Source organism: Chionomys nivalis, chromosome 17, assembly GCF_950005125.1.
Source record: "Chionomys nivalis chromosome 17, mChiNiv1.1, whole genome shotgun sequence".
NCBI lineage: Eukaryota > Metazoa > Chordata > Mammalia > Rodentia > Cricetidae > Chionomys > Chionomys nivalis.
In genome coordinates, this window is record NC_080102.1 from 30993321 (window position 1) to 31018558 (window position 25238).

Sequence of the window (25238 nt, forward strand, 5' to 3'; positions counted from 1 at the left end):
GGAGAATAAAGCCCTTAACTTCCACTTGTTCTAGTTCAACACGGAGCACAACTAATGCACAGTGAAGCTGGAAGACGCTGCCTCACAAGGGAGTCCCGGGGCTGAGGAGCTGGTCGGGTGGGAGAGATTCCTGCAGTGTCGGCATGAGGAACTGAGCTCCGCTCCCCAGCACCCTCACTAAGGCTGTAATTCTAGCACCGGAGGGCAGACAAGTGGATCCCAGGGGCTCGCTGACTAGGTTCAAGTTCAGTGAGAGACCCTTCTCAGGAGAACAAGGCAGAGAGTGGAAAAAAAAAAAAGGCCACCAGAAGTCCTGCTCTGGCCTCTACATGTGTGTGCACAGAACACACATGTGCACACACAAGCACATACACAACATACACAGAAGGATGAAAAGTTCAATTCCGGAGAGATCTGGGCTCTGGGCTTTAGGGCCCTCTTTTCTTTCTTCACCTACAGGGCTCTTCCAAATAAAGCAAGCTGTATCTAAGTTACACTCCACATCTACGGGGTTCCAACTACTCCTTCCTGTAACAGACGCTGGGAATCTTTTAGCTACTAATCCTCGCAGCCCTAGAAAAGGGGTTGTCATCACTCATGAGTTAAGAAACAAAGGCAGAGAGTTCTGGCAGTCATCCAAGTTCTGGGACCGGAGCACACTGTCTCCAGTAATGTCATGTGAGCTGAATATCGGCACCTCCTCCCAAAATTGCCACGTTGAAGCCCTATTACCCAAACCAACTGTACCAAAGACACACTGTGAGCAGGTAGAAGGGGTAAGCGATGTCGTGAGGTCAGAGCCCTGATCCAGGGAAGCAGCCTTTTCACAAAGAGGGAAGGAACATGAGAGAGAAACTCTACTATGTGTGGTCACAGCCAGAAGACGACCATCTGTGGGCCAAGAAAAGGACCCAAAGCCCTGGCCTCAGGCCTCACAGCCATAAGGAGTCAGTGTCTGGTGTTGAACCCTGTCATCCAGGATCTTTGCAACAGTAGCCTGAGCTGGCTCATATTCCTCACCAGGCCTCCAATAGCTGGATCCAGGCTTCATAACTTGGCGTCAGGAATCTGTGAGCCACCAGATTCGTCCCCATCAGTTTATCTTCCTGCTGTGCCGAATTCCCACTGCCCCAGCCACCTACACAAACCGGAAGGCTCTGAGGGAGCATTTTATCACAGTTGACGAGATGGCTGCAGACACACTGAAAACTGTGGCCATTCTTACGTTCCACACATTAGGATGTCCTCCCAACAAACGACAACAAAACGGTCAAGAGTGGGGGTTAAGAAACAGTTTGGCTGAAAAGCACTCTCCCTACTCCCAGACATGCACAGTAACTCGCTGCTAATGAAGTGGCTAGAAGTCCAGGCAGCTGGACCTAATGTCCAGCAAGCAAGTGACAAGGTGCGAAGGGACAGGACGGGAGAGCAGTATGAACACAGACATTGGGACAGGCTCACCATCACTCAGGTCCTGGAGGAGATTCTCCTGGCAAGAGAAGTCCAGTTTTGCCTTGATGTTGATGGTGAAGGTGGCCACCTTCCCAGGCTGCAGAGGGAACTGGGACAGTGTTTCTTCCAGCTTCCAGCTCAAGAAGTCACCGTACAACTTTTCTGCAATGAGAACACAGGGGTGAGAAGGATGTTACTACTCCGGGCAGCGTTAGACTTACTTGTCCCCAAGGAGAAAGAATGGCAAAGGAAAAGCTGCCGCAGAGTGTTGGATCGAAGGGCCAATGCCTTCCACAGTTGCAAGACCATGAGGTGGTGCAAAGCAACGGTCCACTGACAGACCAGGCAGAGGGCGGGGGAGTGGGTCGTCCTTGGAGACCCCAAGCTCCAGTCCCAGGCAGCCCTGACTCCTAGCGAGCAGCTCCACTCACTCAGTGAATTCTTCCTTTTCTCTACAAGCTGAGAGTTCAGGTAAATTCCTGCACAGTGAGTACTTTCTAGAGAGCAGAGAGCCTCGCTCTCAACAGAAACAGGCAAGGGTGTAATGGGGAAAGATGTTGCCTAGGAAGGCGCCTCTGCAGAAGGAGAGCAGAGAACTGGCAGGCGGGGGAGGGTGGGCGCATAGAGAGCGGGCTCTCCCTGCCTAATGGTCTTGGGCTGTGGAGAGAAACAGCTTTGGGTTTGCACCTTTTTGACACTAACTTAAGTGCCACGAAGACTGACGGTTTCTTCAAACCAAGGTTCCTGTGCATAGAGTGGAAGCTACCCATTGCACCACAGGGCTGCAACTCACCAGGAGACTGTGGACTGGGAACACTGAAGCGAAGGGGCCTGGGGGAGGGAGAGGCATGGAGAGCCAGGCTAGCTTCTAGGATGGGAATGCAGCCTCTTCCCACCTAGGCCACTCCTGCCAGGCAGACCCTCCTCCCTTCTTCAGAATTAGGCACGGACAAAGACCAACAATCAGAGTTCATCCATACTATTGCTGCCTCATATCTACTGTCTAGAGCAGGCCGCACACAGCGTCACAGGGGTCCTCTGCTTCTGTTCCCCAGATGAAATCCCAGCCAAGCAGCCTACTATTCATGGGGTCACATACAGTCTCTGCTTCATCCTGGGCAGTGGGCCGCAGCTCCCCAGCCAGCCTCAGAAAACCCGAAAGGGGCCCACAGGAGCAGAGAATGTTGCCCCCACAAGCGGCAAAGCCTACACAGCCCTGATGGCTATTCACTCAGATGGTGACTGCATGTGCAGTGCCTCTCACACCTGTCCACTGTCAAATGTTGTGTCTACCCAATGCCATACCCAGGGGTGAGACTCCCTCCACCAACAGGGGGATGGGAAACCATTAAGATGGGTCCCTCCTGCCACTCTCATACCAGGTTTGCTGACTTTGCTCACACCCTCCTCCCGAGATCCTTCAGTTACAGAGGTGGCAGGAACTAGCCACTGTACCTATGCTAACCTTTCTGGAAACCAATTCTCTATGATGAATTAACTCTGTCTGAAGAAGGAAACTGAGGCTTATTGAGATAAGGGAGCTTATCCATGGTCCCAAACAAGAGAAGGACCTAGAATTCTGTCAAGACAACTCCAAAGTCACCACACGCGTTCCCTTCCTGCATGGTATTGGGTTCTCCTGGTGTTAGAGACCCATAAATCAACCTCCAGGAACTCAGTATTAGATGGACAGCTAGGCCAAGGTCCAGTGACGGAAAAATAACCAGTGGATTTCACCAGCTGGATTGCACTGTGAGATCAAAACAGGTCAGTGTCTTCCTGGCCAGAAGCAGCTCAACCATGGCATCAAGAGAAGTAGCCACACACCAAGAAGACCTATCTAAGTCACCATGGCTATTCCTCCCTGTTCCCTTGCAGAGGGATGCTAACAGGGGCAGAGCCAAAAGATGGTGTTTCTGAAGGGGAGAGTTAGGGACCACATCAGCTCCACTTCCTTGCCCGTTCTGATTGCCTCATACCTTCACATGTTCTCAAATTGATCTTCCCAATAAGTTGTGAGATGCTTGCTGGTGTCTATTGGAAACTGAGGTGGACAATACTGGGGACATCATGGGCTATGAGGGCTGTGGCTGGGGACATGTGCCCAACCAGTGTCTATTGGCCTTGAGTATCCCCACCTCTACCACTAGGAAGGGCTCCTGGTGTCACCACATGGTGTCAGTGCCATCAGGAAAGACAGCTCGAGAAGAAATGACTGGATGGTTGAGAGGGTAAATATCTGGAAAGCCAGGAACAGACTGCAAAGACCACTTCACCACAGAGACCTACATGGCCTCAGGAACCTGTGGCTATCAAAGAGATCCTCACAGGAATTTAGGGACAGAACTAAGAAGTCACAATTAGAGGGAAGTAGTAACCAAGTTCCAATAAAGCAAAAGAAGGAACAGGTTGGCAAAAGAAAGTGCATCCAATCAGGAGAGCCATAGAATCTCACAATGAAAATCAGAAAAGCTAGGCCACAGATCTTCAGGGAAACAGTAAGACCACAAAACCCTGGACCTACTGAACTCTTAGCAAGGGTCAGGACCCTGTGTCCAGAAACTTCCTTTGGCACTCAGCTCTAGCCTCTCAGCTTCCAGGGTATGCAAGAGGATCCCTGGGCATACCCTGTCCTGTAGAGGGCAAGACATTAGAGTCCGCACAGGGACTTGGATCCACACTAGGACAGATTTCAGAGCTATGGGCAGGGGAGGAACCAGAGAAAGGACAGAGACTGACCTGAGGCCAGGTAGCCAGCTCCACACATCCTTCTTCCCACCCAAGGGTGCTGAGGACCCTGGGCTCAGGCAACCAGGGTTCCTGACAGCCTTCTTTCTGCTCCCTGGTGATGTCTCTGCTCCTCTTAGGCAGCCCTCCCAGGTCATCTTGTCCACTACGCCGCATATAGTTGCCCTGTGCTTCCTCAGAACCTCTGATCAGCTGAGGGTCCTAAGCACTGGAGCCTGTCCCCCAAAACTCAAGGCCCCTTTCACCCTACTGGGGAGCACTCCCCTGCCTAACTCACAAAATGTCATTTTCATTGGGTGTCAGCTTCCCTTTCTTATTCGAAATACAGAAGGCTAGCACCTAGTAGACAGTCTTTGGAAGGCCAGAGAAGAAGGTCAGTGGGATGCTTAGCACTCATTAAGTCTTAGGAATGCATTTGGCTTTAGAGGATGCCTGTTGTTCTAGACCCAGCTCCAGAACAGAAGAAAGGTCTTTCCTCCCAAAGCAGGCACAGTGCCCTGATCCTCTCATCGGCCCAGGAACTCCAGTCTATGGAGAGATGAGGAACTTCCACTCAGAACAGCATAGGACAAGAGATGCCTAGCTACAGAAAACCAAGCAGCCCTGCTCCATAGGGGCCAAGTCCTAAGCCTGAAGGCACAGGAAATAAGGGCATGGTAATTTCCTCAGCCAGCACCTGCTACAAAAGCACTGGCCAGGGTCAGCCAAGACACAAAGGTCCTGCAAAAGCCTCCCATCCCAGACACCCATCTCCGAAATCCAGGCACACAGCCAGCCCCTCGGCTGCCTCACCTCCTGAACATGGCCTGATAGTCTCTGACCAGGAATCACTCGCTCTCCAACCTCCACCATGCCTGATGCCCCTCACACACCTTGCTCCATCTGGGAATTCCCGGGGCTCCTTTCCTGCACCCCCCCCCCATCATCCTCTGAATTCTCACACCTGTTTCTGGAACATTGCCAGCTTCCAGTGATGTTCTCTTCCACCAAGCAGTTGATGGGCAGACATTGACTGTCTCTGAGTCAGAGGATCACGGGTAATTTTTGGTTGCTTGGTAATTTTTTTAATTCACTCCAGTAAGCATATGTCACAGTTCTATATACAAACAAACATATGCATAAACCCACGACCCTCTCCCCCCAGCCCCTCCAGTGCACTGCAACAGCCCTGTGAAGCCAGCACACAGATCCTCCTGCAAGGCTGTCCGCAGTGAAGACTACAGCATCCTGACGTGAACTGAGGAACTAGATGGTTGTGTCCCAGGCATGTGCGTCACCATCTGAGTCCAAATACCTGACTGTGCCAGCTGAAGAAGCGCACAGATGGTGGGTTTGCTCTGTGGAAGCCAAGCAAATGGTGGGTGAGCAGGTTCCTAACCAGAACTTTACCTGGCTAAGGAAAAGCTAGTCCAAGCTTGTTAGATAAGCTATGGCTCTCCTTCACACGACCTGTGCTGGCATAGTATGACAAAATAACAGTCATCATTACCTATGACCTCTGTCTTGTACACATGAAAACTGCACTGTCCCCATAAAGGAACAGAGAGGGCAACTGAAGCAAGAGCTATCAAGAGGCACAGAGGCACAGGCCGGGATCAACTAGGACACAAAGCCCAAAGAGCTGAGCACATCACTCAGATGGTGGAGTGTCTGCCTGATGTGAGTAGGCCCCGGATTCAATTTCCAATATCACATAAAGGTGTGGTGGAGAATCACCTGTAATCCTGGCACTTGCTCAAAAGACAAAACCAGAGCCGAAGTTCAAGATCATCCTCAACTACAAAGCAACTTCAAGGCCAGCATGGGATACATGATACCCTGCCTCGGACAGACGAGAAGAAAAATCAAAGCAACACCAGGCAAGGGCAGTGTCCTTTCCACTAGACTGCAGCCTCTCTCCTGTATGAGACATGAGCCTAGCCAGTATTAGAACAGAAGCTCGGAGAATTCCCAAGGAAATCTCATGGGAGGTATACAATACCTCAAAAAAGAAAGTAAGAGCAAAATTCAATACTCAATCAAGCCTGTGAGCTCTGGGGTCACAGCCCTGAACTTGAACCCCCACACTGGCACTATCAGCTCTTGGGATCAGCGCGGTCACATATTCTCTGTCACTCCCAAGAGGGCTTGTCAGTAGAGGGGGCCAGTGTTCAGTCTGTGAGATAAACAGGGCTATGTTACATGTCAGCACAGCAACTTAGCATGTGGGACTCACTTGAGTGTGGGACCCAGAAACTGCTCCAGCCTCTACATCCATCCCACTCAGCCGGTGAGCTGTCAGCACACAGCCACCAAGAGCCTTGGTTCTGGGGACACAGCGATGGGGAAGATGTAGTCTCTGCTCTAGGAAGGATAAAGGTCTGGTGGGAGGGCAGGGTGGGCCAAGAGCAGAGGGGTTTCCAAAAATGGGCCACACAAGAAGCCAGGTTCTTCTCAGTACAAAGCTCTCTGAAGAAACTTTGCCACGGCTGCACACCACAGAGGTTCAATAACTGCCTGCTGCATTAATCAACCACCTAGAACGAAATAAAACTCACTGTCCTCTAAGAGGCCTAGATCTGCATGAAAAAACCAGCTCTGCTAGGGGGCAGCGGGACTACCTCCAAAGATTACAAATACAGCACTCTTCTTGTGTGTTAGGGAGGCCTTTTGTAGGTGGCTTTCGTTTCTTAAAAGAGTTTCCTCTGAGGCTGGAGAGATGGCTCAGAGGTTAAGAGCACTGACTGCTCTTCCAGAGGATCCCAAGTTCAATTCCCAGCACCCACATGGTAGCTCATAACCATCTATGATGAGATCTGGTGCCCTCTTCTGACATGCAGGTGTACATGCAGGCAGATACTACATACATAGTAAACAAACAAATAAATCTTTTTTTAAAAAAAAAAAAAAGTTTCTTCTGAGACCACAATTGTGTTTAAACAACTCTGAAGGTCCCCCAGGCTTCCATACCCTGGTTGAGCACTGTCTGAGACCACAGCCTACGTAAGCAGAAGCAGAGAAGAGGGACAGACAGTGAAGGCCAGCTACCGCATCAGTTGCTGCCACAGGCAGCTCAGCCAGGTGGGTGCATCCATGAACAGGAGGACCATAGACCATGTCACCAAATCCACACAGTCCCTGACTGAATAGGTCCCCACCAACTTCCATAGTTCAGGCAACGGGAGTGGGGAGAGCCCGACGCCACTCCTGCAAGCTGTTGGGCAATCCACTCTTCCCCATGCTCACCTGTTGAACCCTACACCAGACCTGTGACATCGTGCCTGCTTCAGTCTTATGCAGTGGGCTTGTTTTCTCATTTCAGTTTTCTGGAAGAGGTGCAACACGCAAAGCACCCAACCAACCTGCCAACATAAAAATGGCCCTGACCCTAACTTCTGCCCCCCATCTCACTTCCTTCCAAGCACATCAATTCACACCGTGCTGTTGGCAAGGTCTGTCACCCTGTCCAGAGATCAGCTTCTATTGCTAACTCCTCTAACATGACCCCAGAATTTGCTATTAAAATGCCAAACTAGACAAAACAGACACCGCCATCCTACCCATGTGCAAGCGGGCACCGGGCCGAATGGCTTTTAGTCACTTGGGAGTTTTGACATCTTTTGAGCAAGCACAGCTGCCGGTCCATTCTCCGTGGTCAGTCACACGGAGCTAAAACAACACAGGGTGTGCAGCCAGAGCGCAGTGTACACCCGCCTGACTCCCACACTGAACCGTGAGCTCCCGAAGACAGGACCCATGCATTATTCATGTGCCGGCACAGCAACTGCATACAAATGCAGTAAGTGTCTGACTGTTGAAGAAGACAAAGCCAAGCAAGGTGAGTGTTGTTGACTGGTGGAAGTGGCCATGTGTGGTGGGAAAGGCATGCCAGTCCTTCCAAAGGAGGCTGGAAAGGCCACCAGCAAGTGGCAACAAACACTGTGCCCAGGGATAAAGGCCAGAGCTGGGGGAGATAATAGAAGGTATCAGGGACCAGCAAGGTTCTGGGCACATAGATGTGTGTTCACAGATGGGATGCACAGAGAGGTGAAGGCCTGGACCAGACTCACAGGTGGCCCTGATGTCTAGCAGGAGCCAAGATGGGGGATGTTGCTGGGCAACAAGATGGGGGATATTGTGGAGAAGTGGGGTAAAAAGAGAAAGGGCTGATGATGAGAGAACAGACAGGAACCTAGCAGAGGAGACAAGAAAGCAAGAGTACAACCCCTTGTTTGGCCTGTGTCCTGGCCTCTGCTTTTGGAGACACGCTGCCCCTGCTCACAGTTCACTCTGCTGCCACACTCAGAGACCCTGGGGATCCTGACTTCTGCCATCCTGCTCCCTAAAGCACAATGTCTGGAATAGAGCTGGTACCAGAAAAAAGCTGTTTGTAAAAAAGAAAAAAAAAAAAGACAGGTCTGGCAAGCCACACAAGAATTCCACTGAACAACAAAATCCCCCTGCTTACAAAAAGTAAAAGATAAGCCAGGTACAATGGTTCGCACTACGACCCCAGCATTTGGCAATCTAAGAGCAGGAAGATTGCCAAAAGTTTGAAGATAGCCTGGGCTACATTGTGAGTTACAGGCCCAGAATACAACTATCTCAAACAATCAATCAATCAATCAAAACATTAAACTAAAAAGAACGAATAATAAAAGGAAGAAGGCGTTGAGTATAGCTAAGGGGAGAGCACTTGCCTAGCATATACAAGGCCCTGTGTTCAATACCCAGCACCACAAGGGGAAAAAAAAAAAGACAGTAAAGAATGAGAAAGAGAGAAATGAACCAAGATAGCTGTATCTCAGAGATAGAACGCAAGCTTAGCATGGTCGAGGCCCTGAGTCTGACCCTTGGCACTATCAAACAACACTTGCATGCTGTACTAAGAAACTGAGTCAAGGCAAACAATCACAACGCTCAGGAAGGTGGCGAGCAAGGTGACAGTTCACAAGACAATGGTGGCAGAGGTAGCAATGGCAACAGCAGCCTGTGGGAAGCACTCCTGTTTCCTGAGCACTTGATAGCGCCAGGGCTGTGCAGGGGTAGGGCTGTACCTAGTGCCTCCTGTGTGTCACCACAGCAGAAGAGTGGGGCGGAGCCATCTCAAACATGAGCAAAGACTGTCGTCAAGGCAAGGAACTTGGTCCCAGTGAACCAGCCTCTAAATGGCAAGGCCACTTGTTGGGCAGGCTGTAATGCTGACCCTGGGGGCTTCCTGCTAGTTCACACTAAGCCACAGTAGCCTGCTGTGTCTACCTACAAGAAGCAAACACGCAGACAAGGCCCTCCTTCTCACTTCCCACGACACAAAGCATCAACCAGTCCTCAGCAAATCTGGTTTTTAAAACCTCACCCTGCAAGGCCATAAAAAATATAAACAATAATTATATAAAAATAGCATAACAACTCAGAAACAGGCTAGGCCCAAAAGACAGGAAACCAGCAGGTGATAACATCTGTGTGGTGGTGCAGCCAGCTCATTACTGGACCTTTGGGTCCATGAACTGCTCTGGCCCCAGGTTCCATGTGGACAGAACATAGGAGGGTGGGGGCTGCCTGCTCAACTCCCCAGCTGCCCTGCTATAGCTAATCCCCACTGCTACTGTTTCAAGGCTCTGTGTGGCTTTGTGCACCTACGAGTTGTTTTAAATGTCACTATTCTGCAAACTTAATTTCTAAGGGCAAGGAAAAAAAGAGCTCAAGCCAGAAAACCTGCAGAGATACCTACCCATCCTTCAAGTGTGGCACACACACGCCCTGGCTTATGTGAGGTCAGCTTCATAAGCCCTTTGCTAAGGGTACAAGGTCTGGCAGACCAGGGATGCAGAACTATTGCTGACTTTGCAATCTCTAAGTCAGGAAGGCAGTGGTCACTGTCTGCCTGAGAGGTGCCAGGCAAGGCTCCAGCTACTCCTGAGATGTAGGCACCTGCTCTGGAAGGCGAGGAGGCCAGCAGAGAACACTAAGCCGCCTTGCCAAACACGGGTCAAGTCGACATTGACTAGGAGCAACAACAGCGGGGAAAGTGCACAGGCAGACAGTCACCCACGACTGGACTGTCACCCGCATGCCCTAACAGGATCACATGGGCACACTGGAACATCACCAACCACCCATGCCCCACAGCTGGAGGCCAAAAACCAAGATACATGAAAAGCCCACGTGCAGCCCTGCCCTTCCTCCCAAGCATGTGGCTTACTTCTAAAGGTGTCTGAGTGCACTGTTGATTCATGTGTTTAGTTCTGAGGTTTAAAGGGTGGCATATCAAATAATAAGCAAATCCAGGTGTAGGGAACAGCTGACTTCCTTCCGGTGCCAAATAATAAGAGCCTAAGACACGGCTAACCTTCACCATCTGAGATGCCTCTATCTGCAGGAACACTACACTACGCATGTGAGAAAAGCAAGGGGCACTCAGCATGACACCCACCAAAGCCCCAACACAGAGGCCTCACCTCATGTTAAAACTCTCTGGTGCATGTATATGTGACACTTCAGCGTGTCAAAAATGACAGGTGTGATTTCTGTATTTTTAAAAAGCAACTTGTTGTATATGATTTCTTTTGTGAAGGTCAATTTCAAAACTCATGTAGGTAGGCGTCTTTACACTTGTAAACTAAAGAATGTCAAGAGTTCAGCGGGAGGGCACGACAGAGCAGTTCAAGCTGAGTGACGGAGCCTGGAAGGAACCGTCCAGTTCTGCCCTTCCCGGAGGTGCCCTAGGTTTGTAGTTGTGGTGTTTACACTGATGAAAACCAAATCAACACAGCCAAGCTTTCCAAACTTGGAAAGGGTGAAACTAAGTACAAGCATATTCAGCTCAAATATAAATGAACTGGTCAAGCAGTGGTGGCACACACCTTTAATCCCAGCACTCGGGAGGCAGAGGCAGGCGGATCTCTGAGTTCGAGACCAGCCTGGTCTAGAGAGCTAGTTCCAGGACTGGCTCCATAGCTACTGGGAAACCCTGTCTTGAAAGAAAGAAAGAAAGAAGAGAGAGAGAGAGAGAGAGAGAGAGAGAGAGAGAGAGAGAGAGAGAGAGAGAGAGAGAGAGAATCATATAAACTTCTTTGACCATAAAAAATATTACCTACAAGAAACTGGGTTACCTTCATAACTATGATTAAAAGCATCCGATGTAATACCAGAAGATGGTGTGTGGGTAATAGGGTATCTCTGACAAGATATTTCTCAAAATTTATACACTAAATTTCCTTAATGTTAAAAATAAGTGTTCGCAGAATCAGTCTGTTGGGTTTAAATTCCGACAAATCATGATTCTGGTTGATTAACATGGACCATTCCTGAATTTAAACTAAATTCTCTTTTGTCTATCTTAATAACTATTTCCAAATTATAAAAATGTGCTGCTTGGCACAATGACATCTGACACACTAACTGAATGTTTGATCTTGGCATCACAGAGTAAATATATTAAAATCAACTGTTTAGTGTATGGGGACTAAAAACTGGCCTCTACTTTTAAATACTTTGTTATAAAACTTGGCAGTAAGCCGTAAATCGATGCTGTCTAAAACTAATTAAATTCAAAGAGTAAAGAAAATGTGCTAGGATAGCTCTCTGTGAGTAAAACACTTGCCACAAAGCATGTGGACCTGAGCTGCCCTCTGACCTGCACATCTGTGCACACGTGACACACATCCGTACACACATATACAATAAACACCAAAAAAAAAACTGAAAAGAAGAAGGATGGGAACAGTAGTTAAGAGAGCTTGCTGTTTTGCAGAGGACTGGAGTTTGATTCCCACATCAGTTTGCAGGGCATCCAGCTCCAGAGCATCCGATGCCCCCTTCTGACCTCCACAGGTACCAGCACAAAACACATACCCATCCACATACTTGCAGGTTTACACATACACACTAAAAAATAAATCTTAAAACAAATAAAAAGACAGTTAAGGGGTGTGTGCATGTATTTATGTGCTGTGTGTTCACAATTGCTTTCTTAGTTTTCTTCTGTGGTTTGTGGTGCTGGGATCAAACCCATGAGCCACAAGCCTGTCTCCACCATACTTGTATACATGCGCACTCTGAGCTTCCTATAGCACCTGTGGGGAAATGAATGCTTTTCTTCTGGATTTCGCCTTTCACCGAGCTCTGTGGCACTTTAAGCCAAGGCAGCAGTTTACAGCTTTCACAACACAGAAAGATTCTGGGACAAGTGAGTCGGGACCAGAAGGGTACACCCTGGGGCGAGACAACCCTTGTCTTCAAACGGGGGATGTGCTACTACCTCTGTAGGGGAGAAATCTGTGAAAAATACCCTCAAACCCATCGAAGCCCAAGAGACAGCCTAGGCCCATGAAAGGTCCCTAGACCCTTACACCACTGATCCTCACTGTACACCTGAGAAGCAAAGGCCTTCTTCAAGGGGCTTGTGATAGCTCACAGGTCAGGAGAGCCCAGAGTGTGGAAACACAGTACACGAAGGCTAATGACTGAAGGCAATGGGTTCAGCTAGGAGAGAAGGGACACAGGCAAAGGTGGTGAGTGAAAAAGGACCCCCATTACCTTCTGGGCCTTAGAAACAGACAAAAGCAAAACAAGGGCCTGCAGGCCGGTTCCTGTAAGTACCAGGCTCCAGGTATGCAAGTGTGGTCTACAAAGACCAGCGGTCTGCAGTGACTTAAAGCAAACAGGAGTGTGAATGAAGTAAGATCCTCGGGCCTGCCTCCTGGGGGTTTTCAGGGTCCTGCCGGCAGGCCTCACAGTGCACAGGACAGCCCACCCCACATGTTCACACTGTCACTGCAGCTCAGCTCTTGGTACTGAAGCCCAATCCACCACCCTTCCATGGAGACCTCTATGGTGGCCGTGAAGACAAAAAGTGCTTCTCACCTGCTACTGGAAGACTGGAGACAGGAATAGTTATTGCTACTGCTGAAGTAGAAAACAAAGCTGACTCAGGACAAAGAAAACAGCATGGGCACCCAGAGAAGGTAAAATTTCACAGTTGGACGTTAAAGAAGCAGGACGCACTGGACTTCCCCTAAAGACAGTACATGTGTAGAAAAAGAGGCTCCTTAGTAGGCATGGCTGAACCTCAGCCCCCAGCACGGAACCCGTGCTCCCAGAGGCCAGTTCCTCATCTTCTCCTGCCACGCGAGTCTCCTGTGGATGCTAACAGCTTTTCCCCACTGCAGAATGCATTCCCTCTGTACATTCGGAAAGCAGATGGCCTGTTTTCGCTAATTTAATTCTACATGTAAATGTACCTCTGCTTGGGACAGTAATAAAAAAAATGAATGATAGCTTTAATCTTTCAGTTGTAACTGTGTTGCTTCGGAAACAGCTACACAGTGGCTGGCATTACACGTCCACATGCTTCCTCCCTTGTGGTAAGGAACGAGGCCAGCAGAGCTGAGCATAGGGCCTTCAAAAGGATCCACATATATGTGGATTCCCAAAATGAAGCCCACTGTATTCTGGCTTTAAAATGAAAAGTCAGGGGCTGGAAAGGTGGCACCGCAGTTAAGAGCACTAGCTGCTCTTGCAGAGAGCCTGGGTTCAGTTTCCAGCACCCACACACTGGCTCATGACTATCTGTGACTCCATTTCCAGGAGATGCCACATCCTCTTCTGGACTCCATGGATACAGGCAAACATGTGGCACACAGATATACATTCAAGGAAAAGGCGCAAAATACACGTATAATAAAAATTAAATTTTTTTTAAATTAAAAAGGATCAGGCTCTTATCCCTCATCTTCATTTCCCCTAAATCTGTGTCCTCTGCTGCTTTCAGGACCCCTGCCTATAAAGCACAAGCAGCAAGGCTCCCTGCTTGGAAAACAGAAGAGAACAGATTAGGCATGTGCAAGGCATGATGGGTAAGCAAATGTGAAAAGTATGGTCGCCTCTGAGAAGGGGTCACTGGGAAGGAACCTCTGAGCTTCCTCAGAGGATAGAAATGTCCTGCACTAGAGTACAGATGGAACTCTGGTGCCCTTGGTAAGGGTTTGGACACTGTTGAGTGTTGTTCAGAAGGTAAAAACATCACATACACACAGCTAACAAAACTAGACTTGTATTGATGAGATCGGTGCCAATGCACTGCCATCTACAATCTTAACCAGCGTTAAAGAGATACGTGGACAGACAGGTGGCTTGAATGAAGCAACAGAGAAAAGTGTAGTACGGATGACTGGGATGCAGGTGCTGGCTATGAAATCCGTCATTTATTCCACACTTTGGAATAGTTTTATAACAAGAGTGGAGAAGGGGGCGTAGCTGCTGGAGCACTCTGTTCAGAAGAATTCAAAGGCATAGGAGCGTGGAAGTCTAGTGGGGCCTAGCAATGTCAGAGAGAAGCCACACCTGCCTGAACAAAGGCAGTGCTGAGAGGACTCAGAAGCCACCTAAGGCCTCCAGAAAGGGCCTGAGAGAGAAGACACAGCCCAAGGGACTACATGAAGCACAGAGATTTCAAAGCTGCCCCCAAATTTATTGTGTCCGCTCAAGAGGCAGCAAGATACTGTCACTATATTAAAATGAGTCAGGCAGTGGTGGCACATACTTAAAAGCCCAGCACTCAGGAGACAGAGACAGGCAGATCTCTGTGAATTCGAAGACAGCCTGGTCTATAAGAGCTGGTTCCAGGACAGGATCCAAAGCTACAGAGAAACCCTGTCTCAAAAAAGGGGGGGGGGGAGGAGGAGGAGGACGAGGAAGAAGAAGAAGAAGAAGAAGAAGAAGAAGAAGAAGAAGAAGAAGAAGAAGAAGAAGAAGAAGAAGAAGAAGAAGAAGAAGAAGAAGAAGAAGAAGAAGAAGAAGAAGAAGAAGAAGAAGAAGAACATAGATAGGTAGATGATAGATAGATAGATAGATAGATAGATAGATAGACAGACAGACAGACAGACAGACAGACAGACAGACAGACAGACAGATACATACATACATACATAGACAAACAGACAGAGAATGGCATTCTACTGCAGCCCTTCAGTCCTGCACACCTACTATGTGACAGTTGGAGACAGTCAGCGGAGGGTACTCTCAGACAACAGGTGAAGACCTAACGCTCCAATATTGGGAAGGTTTTCAGAGAAGTGCTGCTTTGGCTAGAGTGCAGAAGTAAACTGAGTAGAGAAGGGAGAGAGGGAAAAGAGGGGCAGCTAGCTAAGTCTAGGAGGGGAAATAATGGATCCAACAGCTTCAAGGGTTCAGTGTAATGTCCATGACATGGAATTGTGAGTTTGGGGTGGGGTTGCTTGTTTGTTGATTTTGAAAGACAAAGTCTCACTATGTAGCTCTGGCTGTCTTGGAACTTTCTGTGTAGATGAGGCTGGCCTCAGACTCACAGAGACCCACCTGCCTCTATCTCCCAAGTGCTGGGATTAAAGGCGTGCACCACCGTGCCCGGCCGGGAATTGTACTCTTAATGACAGTCAACATTTTTTTAAGGGAGAGACATACAAGGGCTGTGCTTCAGAAAGAACACAGGACCAGAGTGAACAGCAGCCACACGATTATCACTTGGATTTTAGGGAAGGAAAAGAATATTTTCCAGTTTCTAAATTTGGAAAGCAAGGTAGATTACAGAAGATATGAAAAGTTTCATCATAGAAGATCCTGTTCCTGAAGACATCACACACCTGAGTCATAGACCATAGAGAAACCTAGCTGGTGCTGACCTAGTTATAGACCTTCTAAGCTACAATAACAGGGGGCCTAGTAAGACACGCTCACTTGGTGCAACAGTGGCATGAATGTCATAGAAACAACCACTCCATGATTGGATTTAAGACTCCACTCCACAAGATGAAACCCATACCTGGCACCACTGTCAGGGCCAAGAACCTGTGGCTAGACTGGGCATAGGTCCTAGGGGAGAGCCTAATACTATTGCTCTGTTAAATGGACATAGCATTAAACTGACTCCTAATGACTTATTGTTACACTTACAGATTAGTGCATCTCTCAGTCCTCAACAGAGAAGCTGTTTCTAATAACAGATGGCGATTAACACAGAGACCCACAACTGGACAAGGTACCTAGAATAAGAGACATCTATCTCACATCCCCTTCTCTAAAAGCCCAGAGACCATCAGGGAAGAGAAGGTGGATAAATTCTAAGGACCAGAGCAGGTGGATGAGTACAAGAAAATTGTTTTCTGGACATAGCAGGGTAGCAGCACATATGAACTCACAGTGATGGTAACAGCACACACAGGACCTATGGAAGGTCAAGTCAAACAAAATCCCAGCGTGGAGCGGGGAGGTGGGCATGAAGTCTCACCCATACTTGGTAAGCTATTGCAACTGATGCTGGAAAAAGGGAACCAATTTTCTGTAAGGTTTTGTTATGGGTTGGATGACACAGGTTAAAAGCACTAACTGCTCTTTCAGAGGTCCTGAGTTCAATTCCCAGCAACCATATGGTAGCTCACAGCCATCAATAATGAGAGCTGGTGCCCTCTTCTGGTGTGCAGACAGAACACTGTATACATAATAAATAAATCTTCTTAAAAAAAATAATATTTATTGTTTTCATAGGCTGACCATGCTATAGATGATGGCCACACATCTAAGAGAATATGAAAGAATATTAACTCCAATCTATTGAGTTTTTTTTTTTTCAAAATGGGACAGGTATGAAGGTAGGGGTGAATCTAGGAAGAGAGGGGGTGAATATAATAGAAATACATTGCACAAGACAAAGAGTTAATAAAATGCTATTTTTAAAAGTTTTGTTATCTAGACTACAGTTTTCTGTTACTCATCAGCATTAACAAATTCCTTTAAGCATCAACTGAAGCCCATAACCCGCTTACTTAAATTACAAGCACCAGGTGAAGCACTTGACGGGGAGGGACACTGTGAAGAGAGCAGCACAAGATCTCCTGGTGACTCAGCGGCATGTTGGGTAGCCAGCAGCAGCTCTTGACTGGTGTGGGATTTCCCCCTGTATGCTATGAATATGTTTCATTACCATTGGTTATTAAAGAAGCTGTTTCGGCCAGTGGCTTAGGAGAATAAAGCCAGAAGGAAAATCCAAACAGAGATATAAAGAGAAAGCAGGCGAAGTCAAGAAGACACCTTGTAGCTGCCGAGGGAGACAGCCGCCCAGGAACCTTACCAGTAAACCATGAACCTCGTGGTAAAATATAAAATAATAAGAATGGGTTAAGATGTAAGAGTTAGTTAATAAGAAGCCTGAGCTAATAGGCCAAACAGTGTTGTAATTAATACAGTTTTTGTGTGATTATTATTTGGCCGGGGAATGAACGAGCAGTCTCTGCCTACACTCTACAGTGTGCCCTCTGCTACTGAGCACACAGATGGTCCCCACACCACCTACCCTTGGTGGTGAGAAGCTTAGAGGTGACTTCCAGCTGCTCCAGAGGCTCGAGTCCAATGTTCTCCAATGTAATGACCAGCTGCTGCATTTCTCCATTGTAAAGCTGGACAGACACGTTGGTGGATATTTCGTCACCAGAAGAAGGCTGCAGTGAGTGTGCAGACCTAAAATCACAGCAACAACAGGGAGAAAAGTAAGGGATAAAGAAGGGGAACCAATGACCACACACTGAGACCATTTGCACAGGAACACACTTGAGAAGCAGGCTAGATGCCCTGGCTATGCACACAGGGCTTGGTGCTCAGTTGTCACAAGTACACACCAGGAGGGTTATGAAGTGGTGGAAGGAGCTGGCATGTCAGACTCCAGGAGATCTGACACGGCCTCCACTCTGAGCTCATGTGGGGTGAGGCCAGGGTCAAAGGCATCTTTTACTGTTGACCATTCCATATCACACAGGTGGAGAGCACGCAGCGGGAGTCAACAACTATGAGAGAATTCCATGACTCAGTCTCTCCTATTTACAACATATTACAGTCAAGCCCCACCTGAATTATCACTTTTTATGCAGTAAATCTCCTTAGAAAAAAATTACAGATGCATACATTTAAAAAATTAACATGTTAACTGCAAGTCATTCCCATGGGAATCTCTCCCCCAGCCCCTACCTTCTCTCTAAAGAATAAACCCCAGTCTATGGGAAGACTCCCTCCTCTGCCCTATGAGCAGGCTGTCCAGGTCCTCCCACTGGCAGCTCAGAGACACCAGACTGTATCCATGTGCTTTATTAAGGCACCACAGAATGCTGAAACAAAAGAGCAAGGCAGATGCCATCACATGACGCTATAATAAAATTAAAGAAAACTGAGGTTGCTCTTGACATGGCTGGTGGGACACCAGGATATCAAGTCCTTCCCTCCCTGTGTGACTGCAGAAGTGAGCTTTGAGATGGCCAAAGTGGTGAGCGGGTAACACAGGGTCTTTCCCCACCAGGCTCGCTCTTCCTCTTGTAATAGCCCTTTGATTGGTTTCTCCTAGAAACCCCCATCCTTCTCCTGGACTGGATACTGAGGACCTCCAAGATGGGACAGGTACCTGTCCACTTTACGGCTTCGCTCTGTGGCTATTAAGTGGTCAAGGGACAAGTCGAGGCCTGTGTCACTCCTGATGGGGGTTCCTCTGGGTCCCTGGAAACTACTAAGAACAGTGGGGACGAAGGTAAAGCCTCTGAGCTGTCAGCTGAAAGTACCCAAGGTTCTGAAAAGACAGAATCCCCTCAGGAGGCTGCCCGTGCTCAGCTGAGGTGAGGTGTCCATCCAGCACTGCCTCCAAGCCAACACGATCTGCCTGCCCCACTGAACCAAGCATAACTAGCTATCCACCGCTGCTCCCCTGTTTTTTATCTATGAGAAGCTTAGGAAACTTACAGAGTTTCACCCCCTCCACTGAGACCCCGATTTAAACATCTCCATCATCCTAAAGAAAAGCCTTGGTGTAATCCATAGGACCAGACTCCACACACGTGCACCCCCCCCCCATTGCCACCAGCAGCTTCTCTCCACAGGCCTACGGGCCTCTTCTAAACAGTTCATAGGAGAGGAGCCACACACTCTGACTATGGCTTCTCTCCCTCAGCACAGTGTTTCTGAGGTCCATCTATGGCAAAGTGTGGATCAGGAACTGACTCATCTTTACTGCTGAGAGAGCAGTGTTCCAGTGTCCAAGTGGCCTCCTTCTGTCCTTTCACCAGCTGATGGACAGGTAGGTCCTTGCCACTATTGAACTATCAGCTACAAGTGTATACTCTCTCTCATCTTGCGTAGATACCTATAGAGGAATAGCTTGGTCATTGAACTGATGTTTGATCTTTTAAAAGACTGCCCAACTATCCTCCCAATGGGCACACGACTTTACATTCCCATCAGCAATGCATGAGGGCTCTAGCTCCTGCAAGCCCTTCCCACACTGGCTACTGTCTCCCGATCACAGCCACCACAGTGGGTGTGAGCCACCACCATGGGAGGAGGGGGCAGCCCCAAAGAGACTATTGGGTCCCAGTACCCTTCCAAATTGCTTATTTGCTGCTTGTGTATCTTTTGTGCTGAAAGAATTATTCTAATCATTGGCCAATTTTTGAATTAGGTTGTTTGTCTTCTTCATACTAAGTTTTAAAAGTTCTTTATATGGATACAACTCTATCAGATATGTGCTGGGCAAATACTTTCTCCCAACCTGTAAGTTGCCTTTTAATTTTCCTAATGGCATCTTTGGGAGGACAACTGTTTTTTTCACTGTGATGAGGTTCCAGTTACCGAGGGTTTTATCTGATGGATCCTAACTCAAGGTCAAGAACCTCTCGTCTAAAAGTGTGGAACTTCCACCCTACAGTCAGATCTACGGTCCCTTCTGAGCTCGCTTTTTCTATTCTATTCCCCCATCACACGCCCCTGTCTTCCGCACTCCCTCCACAGCCAACTGCCTACCTGCCCCGTGGCCCACAGCTGCTGCCTGCCCCCTGCCCATCTTGTAGCTTCAGGCATGGGATAGGATGGAAGAGTGCCTGCCATTCTCTCCCATTTGACAAGCACAGGGCAGGACAGCCACACTCACTATCATAGACTTGCCAATCAAAACACTGCGAGACAAGTGAGATGGGTCCAAACAGCTGGAAGAATCCTAAGGCACATGTCCCAACAGTGGCCCTGGAGAGCCCCCATTATGCATGGGGGTCAACAGACAAGTGGCTGTGCAACTCTGAGACCTGTGAGACCGACATCTTCAAAACACCTAAAACTACGTTTCTGGGCTGTGCTCTGGCCCAGCCTGGAAAGCGTCTCTCCCAGCCCTCAACATAGAAGCTTCGTTTTGCAGCATACGGAATCGTTACAAGAAGACACAACAGGTAAAATACAGAGAACAACTGGTCGTGGGTGCCCAACCCCAACTGATACATCTACAACACGACCCCAACATCAAGGGCTCAAGAAATATCTTGGAAGAAGGGGTGGAGAAAGGACAAGAGCTACAGGACCAAAAAGTCTGCTGCGAGATTGTATCTTCCAGATATGATGGGGAAGTTGACACTCTTGAAACATGAACAATGACACTGGTAGACATATCAAAGTGGGCTAGGGGAAATCTCGCTGGACCCCACCTCTAGATAAAGAGCTAGAAGCAATTAAAGACTCCTGGGAGAGGGAGAATTAGTCTTGCCCAGGGTGGGCCCAATTGATTACTCAATACTATGTGACTAACACTAAAGACAGATACATAGAAACAACTCTAAATGGACTCAGTATGTACAAAACAACTAAAAAAAAGAAAGAAAGAAAGAAAGAAAGAAAGAAAGAAAGAAAGAAAGAAAGAAAGAAAGAAAGAAACCATGAATTTGGGGTGGGAGAATGAGACACGGGAGGGATTGAAGGAAGGAGAAGGAAGGGGAAAAGTGATATATTATTTTAACTCAAAATTTTAAATTATAGCCAGGCGGTGGTGGCGCACGCCTTTAATCCCAGCACTCGGGAGGCAGAGGCAGGCGGATCTCTTTGAGTTCGAGGCCAGCCTGGTCTAGAAGAGCTAGTTCCAGGACAGGAACCAAAAAAAGCTACAGAGAAACCTTGTCTCGAAAAATAAAAAAAAAAAAAAAAAAAAAAAAAAAAAAAATTAAAAATTAAAAATTTAAATTATATTGTTTAAAGAATTTGTAATGCATAAAGAAAGCTTTTGTAATGAGTGTAGTTACAAAACAGAAAATACTAGTATATATAACACAGTGTGTTCTAACTATCTGTGGATGGGAGGGGTACTTTGCTTGCACCATAAGCAGGAGCCACTTCATCCAACCTAGGCTTACTCCTTTTATGTGTCCCTAGAATACAGAAAAAAAAAAAAAAAAACTACTTTATAATCATAAGAATCTCCACCCCACCACTGTGGGTGTGAGTGTGAGTGTACACATGTGTGTTGGCACATGGAGGCCATAAGTCGACATCAGATGTTGTCTTCCATCTCAGGACACCTTATTGATCTGTTTTTGTTTGGTTTTGGTTTTTTTAAAGATAGGGCTCTTAGTGAATATGGAGCTTGCCATTTCTGCTAGGCTGGCTAGCCAGAGAACACCCAGTATCCTTCTATCTCTGTGTGTCACCCTGGCCACGTTACAGATATGTGTCACCTGGCCTGGCTTCTTACAATGGTGCTGAGAATCCACACTCCTCCAGGCACCAAGAGTTGTTCTTAAACAGTCATCAAACCTTAACTGTTTTGACCGTGTGTGTGTGAGAGAGAGAGACAGAGAGAGACAGAAACAGAGACAGAGATTCCAATTCTAACAACTAATTGTATCTGATGAGAAAGGATTCAACTGCACTCTTACATATTTTCAGAGAACATATTAGCTCTTTGATCCCTTACGGTCCTTCCACCCTGTTTTCTGCCTTATGCAAGTAAAATGAACCCAAACCTTTGTGCCATTTTTAAGAAATGTATAACCAAAAAGCATTCTAAGATCTGCTCCTTCTAGACACAGATCCCTGCACCCTCGGTCTCTCTACCTGGGCAGCGATGTGCTGATCTGCAATCTTGGCAAGGCGGGAATGACTTCCACGGTGGAGCCGCTGGTTTTCACTCCTGGAAGGTTGTCCAGCAGACAGTCACTGAAGACCCCAAAGACTGTGGTGTGGTAACCTGCAACACAGACAGCGGTTTCACACCTCCTGGCAAGGCTTGGCCACATACTCCCCAGGGTCACAGTGGCCACAAGAGCACCAGCCCCCCCCCCAACATCACCTACACCCCTGCTTTCCCACTCCCCATACCACTCCCTATACCCCAAAGATCCCGACAGTTCTTGGACAGCATGAAGTTGACAACATCATCTGTGCCCTATTTCCCAGTGGGCCGGGTCCACACAAAGGGTCCCTGTAGAGAGCCCTCCCTAAACCCACCCAATCCTCCCGGCTTAGCAGTCACCAGCTCAGTTCTTTGCTAATATATCTTTCAGATTTAGCTTCTCTAACATGATAGTAATAGTTAATATTCCTTTCCAAGGCATAATGTGACTTAATGAGCAGTTGAAAAATAAAACCCTTCTGCTGAGAAATGAAGGTTAAAAAGCCAATTATTATCATTACAGCTGCTTCATGACGTGGCAACTCAACCACGTGTGTGCAGGGATCACAATTTAAGTTCAGCACGGGGCCTTGCTAGTCTTGTGCACTAGATAAGCACTGGAAACTTTAAGCAAAGCTTTAAAATGGCTTCTGAAGTTTCAAAAGATAATTCTGTTAATAGTATTTGTCGTGTGACAAATTTAAACGATGGTCAGCACCTAGAAGCCTAGACTGACAACTTTTCTGTGCTACATTGCAGAGGGACAATGACGTCATTCCCTGGGGAGGAGCCATTCTCCTTCCCGCTCAGCACCACTCACACTGTGGCCTGAGCAACTCTGGGCATCTCTTTCTAGCCATGGCAGCCACACCCCCTCAACACAGCAACCCCACACAACCTTACGCAGCAGTCCCCATATGCCCTCCCTGATATAACAGTCACCCCTCCTTCCCACCCTGAGCTTCTCAAAGTCATCTTTCTATGGCTTTTGTTGTCTTGCGGGGAGCCCCCCTGACACTGACACCCTCCATGCTTTCCTCTGTGTAAACCCTGATAGGATTCTGTCTATGGAGTACTCAGTACTTTGTAATTCTTAGCTACAGTCAGTCATTCTCCTTTGTTTAAGACATAGCTAGTGCTGAAAACCGTGGCCACATAAACTCCAGTCTGGTGACGATGTTTAGTGCAAGTCAGGATGATACAGGCTTAACCCAAGCAGTGGAGGCTCACCAAAAGTAAGGACAGCCAAGGTCTTCTCCAAGGCTCTCATACTCACTGATACACACCAGCTTCTGTCTGGTCCCTGGGCTAGCCTAACTCTCCCCATCATGGCCACAGCTCTGCCTGTGTCCTTCTTACCTCTCTGAGGACAGACCCTAGGTCTGGTGGCTCCAAAGCCTGTCTGATCAGCCTCCTCTCTACAAACACACCAGCTCCCCTAAAGCCCCAGAGACAACTTCTCAGGGCCCCATGATGCCCTTCCAGGCCCATCACTACTTGACTATCTCCCTCTGAGCACCCCTACTCCCCAGATATGCCAGGTCTCAAGCCGATACCCTTGGAGAAGCTGTGCTCTCTGCCTGGAGCCCCTGCCTATACATCGGTTCTGTTCTGCTTCTAATTGCCCACTCCTGGTGGACTTCAAAGATCAGGGTTGCCTGCCAGGACAAGCCGCCAACGTCCACCTCCCTGCTGAGTCCCAGCTTCCCCTAGCTCTCACACACATATCTCCATCCATCTCAGTACTTGCTGAGATACATCTAACTATCCAGCAGGCAACACCTTTCCCAGATAACACATACGTGTTGATGCTGCTGAGTTAAGGTCAAGACTGCCAAGGCTAAGAAAGATGTCATCCCTGGTGCCATGGAAAATAAGGGAACATCATGGAGACACGGTGAGGAACCAAATCATGATGGCAAGTTAAGGAAGAATGCCAGTCCTGAAGACTGGTAGAGGCTCAGAAGCCCTCAAGGAGAAACCCATGTCAGGTTCAGATGGCAGGTGTGCTGTGGGTAGCATCCGAAACCTTGTGACACTCAAGAGCAACCTTTCGAGAGAAGAGGACAAGGATCCTGGGTCAGGGTGGCTCAGGAATGTGCCTTGAAATAAGAAAGGACAAAGGGTAAGGCCTGTGACCACTGATGGGAGCTGATGAGGAGTTCAATATGAAAGGTGGGCCCATCAGCAAGTAGGTTTGAAGACAGAAAAGACCAGTCCTCATGTTCTGTGATAAACCCTGTAAGGCAGTCACGATCAGACAGACAGAAAACACCCATGCAGGTGGCAGGAAGTAGTGTCTCATACAGTAGGTCTGGGAGATGCTTAGGGCAAACGGTCTACAAAGACACATCATTGAGATGGGAGCCTCTAGGAGAAAGGTCACATTAGGGAGGAGAGGCAGGGGGTCCTGGGACAGCATGGTGTATATGAAGAGCTCACAGGACATCTGAGGAGATGGCAAGCAAGGGGAGTTGTCCCTAGGGGAGACCCACGCATGGCAGCACTGTAGGCAGGAGAAGTCCCCAGGCTTGGTAGGGTTAAGAAGCAAGAAGAGGACAGGGAGAAAAAAAGAAAGGAGGAGGTGGGGACTCCAGGGAAGGGACCAGAGAAGTGGCTCGACAGGTAAAGATGCTTGCCGTGTAAGCCTGAGGGCCTGAGCTCACTCCAGAGCACCCAGAGCACACATACAGGCATTAGGAGGGAACCACGGCATACATGCCGCCCCCATACACATGCACACATCATGCAAAGGCACACAATATTTTTTAAAAGAAAATAAGAAGAAAGGAGAACTGGGAACAAGGAGTATGCAGGGTAAGAAAATGAAGGAAGGAAGCCAGGGAACAGAGAAGCCCTGCAGGACAGGGCTTCAGCAATACAGCCTGCAGACACCAAGGGACTGAACATGACCAGAGAGGAGGTACCACACCAAGGCTGAATCAATTACAAAAAGACTAATCAGCAGGCCCAGCTTCCTCCAGAAGAGCACTGCTCCTGACCCTGGTTACAGGAGTTTGGGTGTCAAGAGCTGGACGGAGAATGCAAGTCATCAAGAAATCACCGCAGAGGTAAAGGTGGAGCCTACGTGGGCACAGAATGCTCTGAAAGGGGGTGCAGC

General features: G+C 48.1%; 1 protein-coding gene across 2 annotated transcripts in view; it reads right to left on the bottom strand.

The window, feature by feature from the left end:
* The window catches only part of Trappc9 (trafficking protein particle complex subunit 9), a 432805-nt gene that overhangs the window by 312845 nt on the left and 94722 nt on the right, over positions 1-25238 (bottom strand). For both annotated transcript variants that reach the window (XM_057792283.1, XM_057792282.1), the window contains 3 exons: positions 22060-22192; positions 17507-17670; positions 1462-1614 (listed from right to left, as the gene is read on the bottom strand). In XM_057792283.1, coding sequence (XP_057648266.1) covers positions 1462-1614; positions 17507-17670; positions 22060-22192 — 450 coding nt within the window. The remainder of the gene's footprint in view (positions 1-1461; positions 1615-17506; positions 17671-22059; positions 22193-25238) is intronic.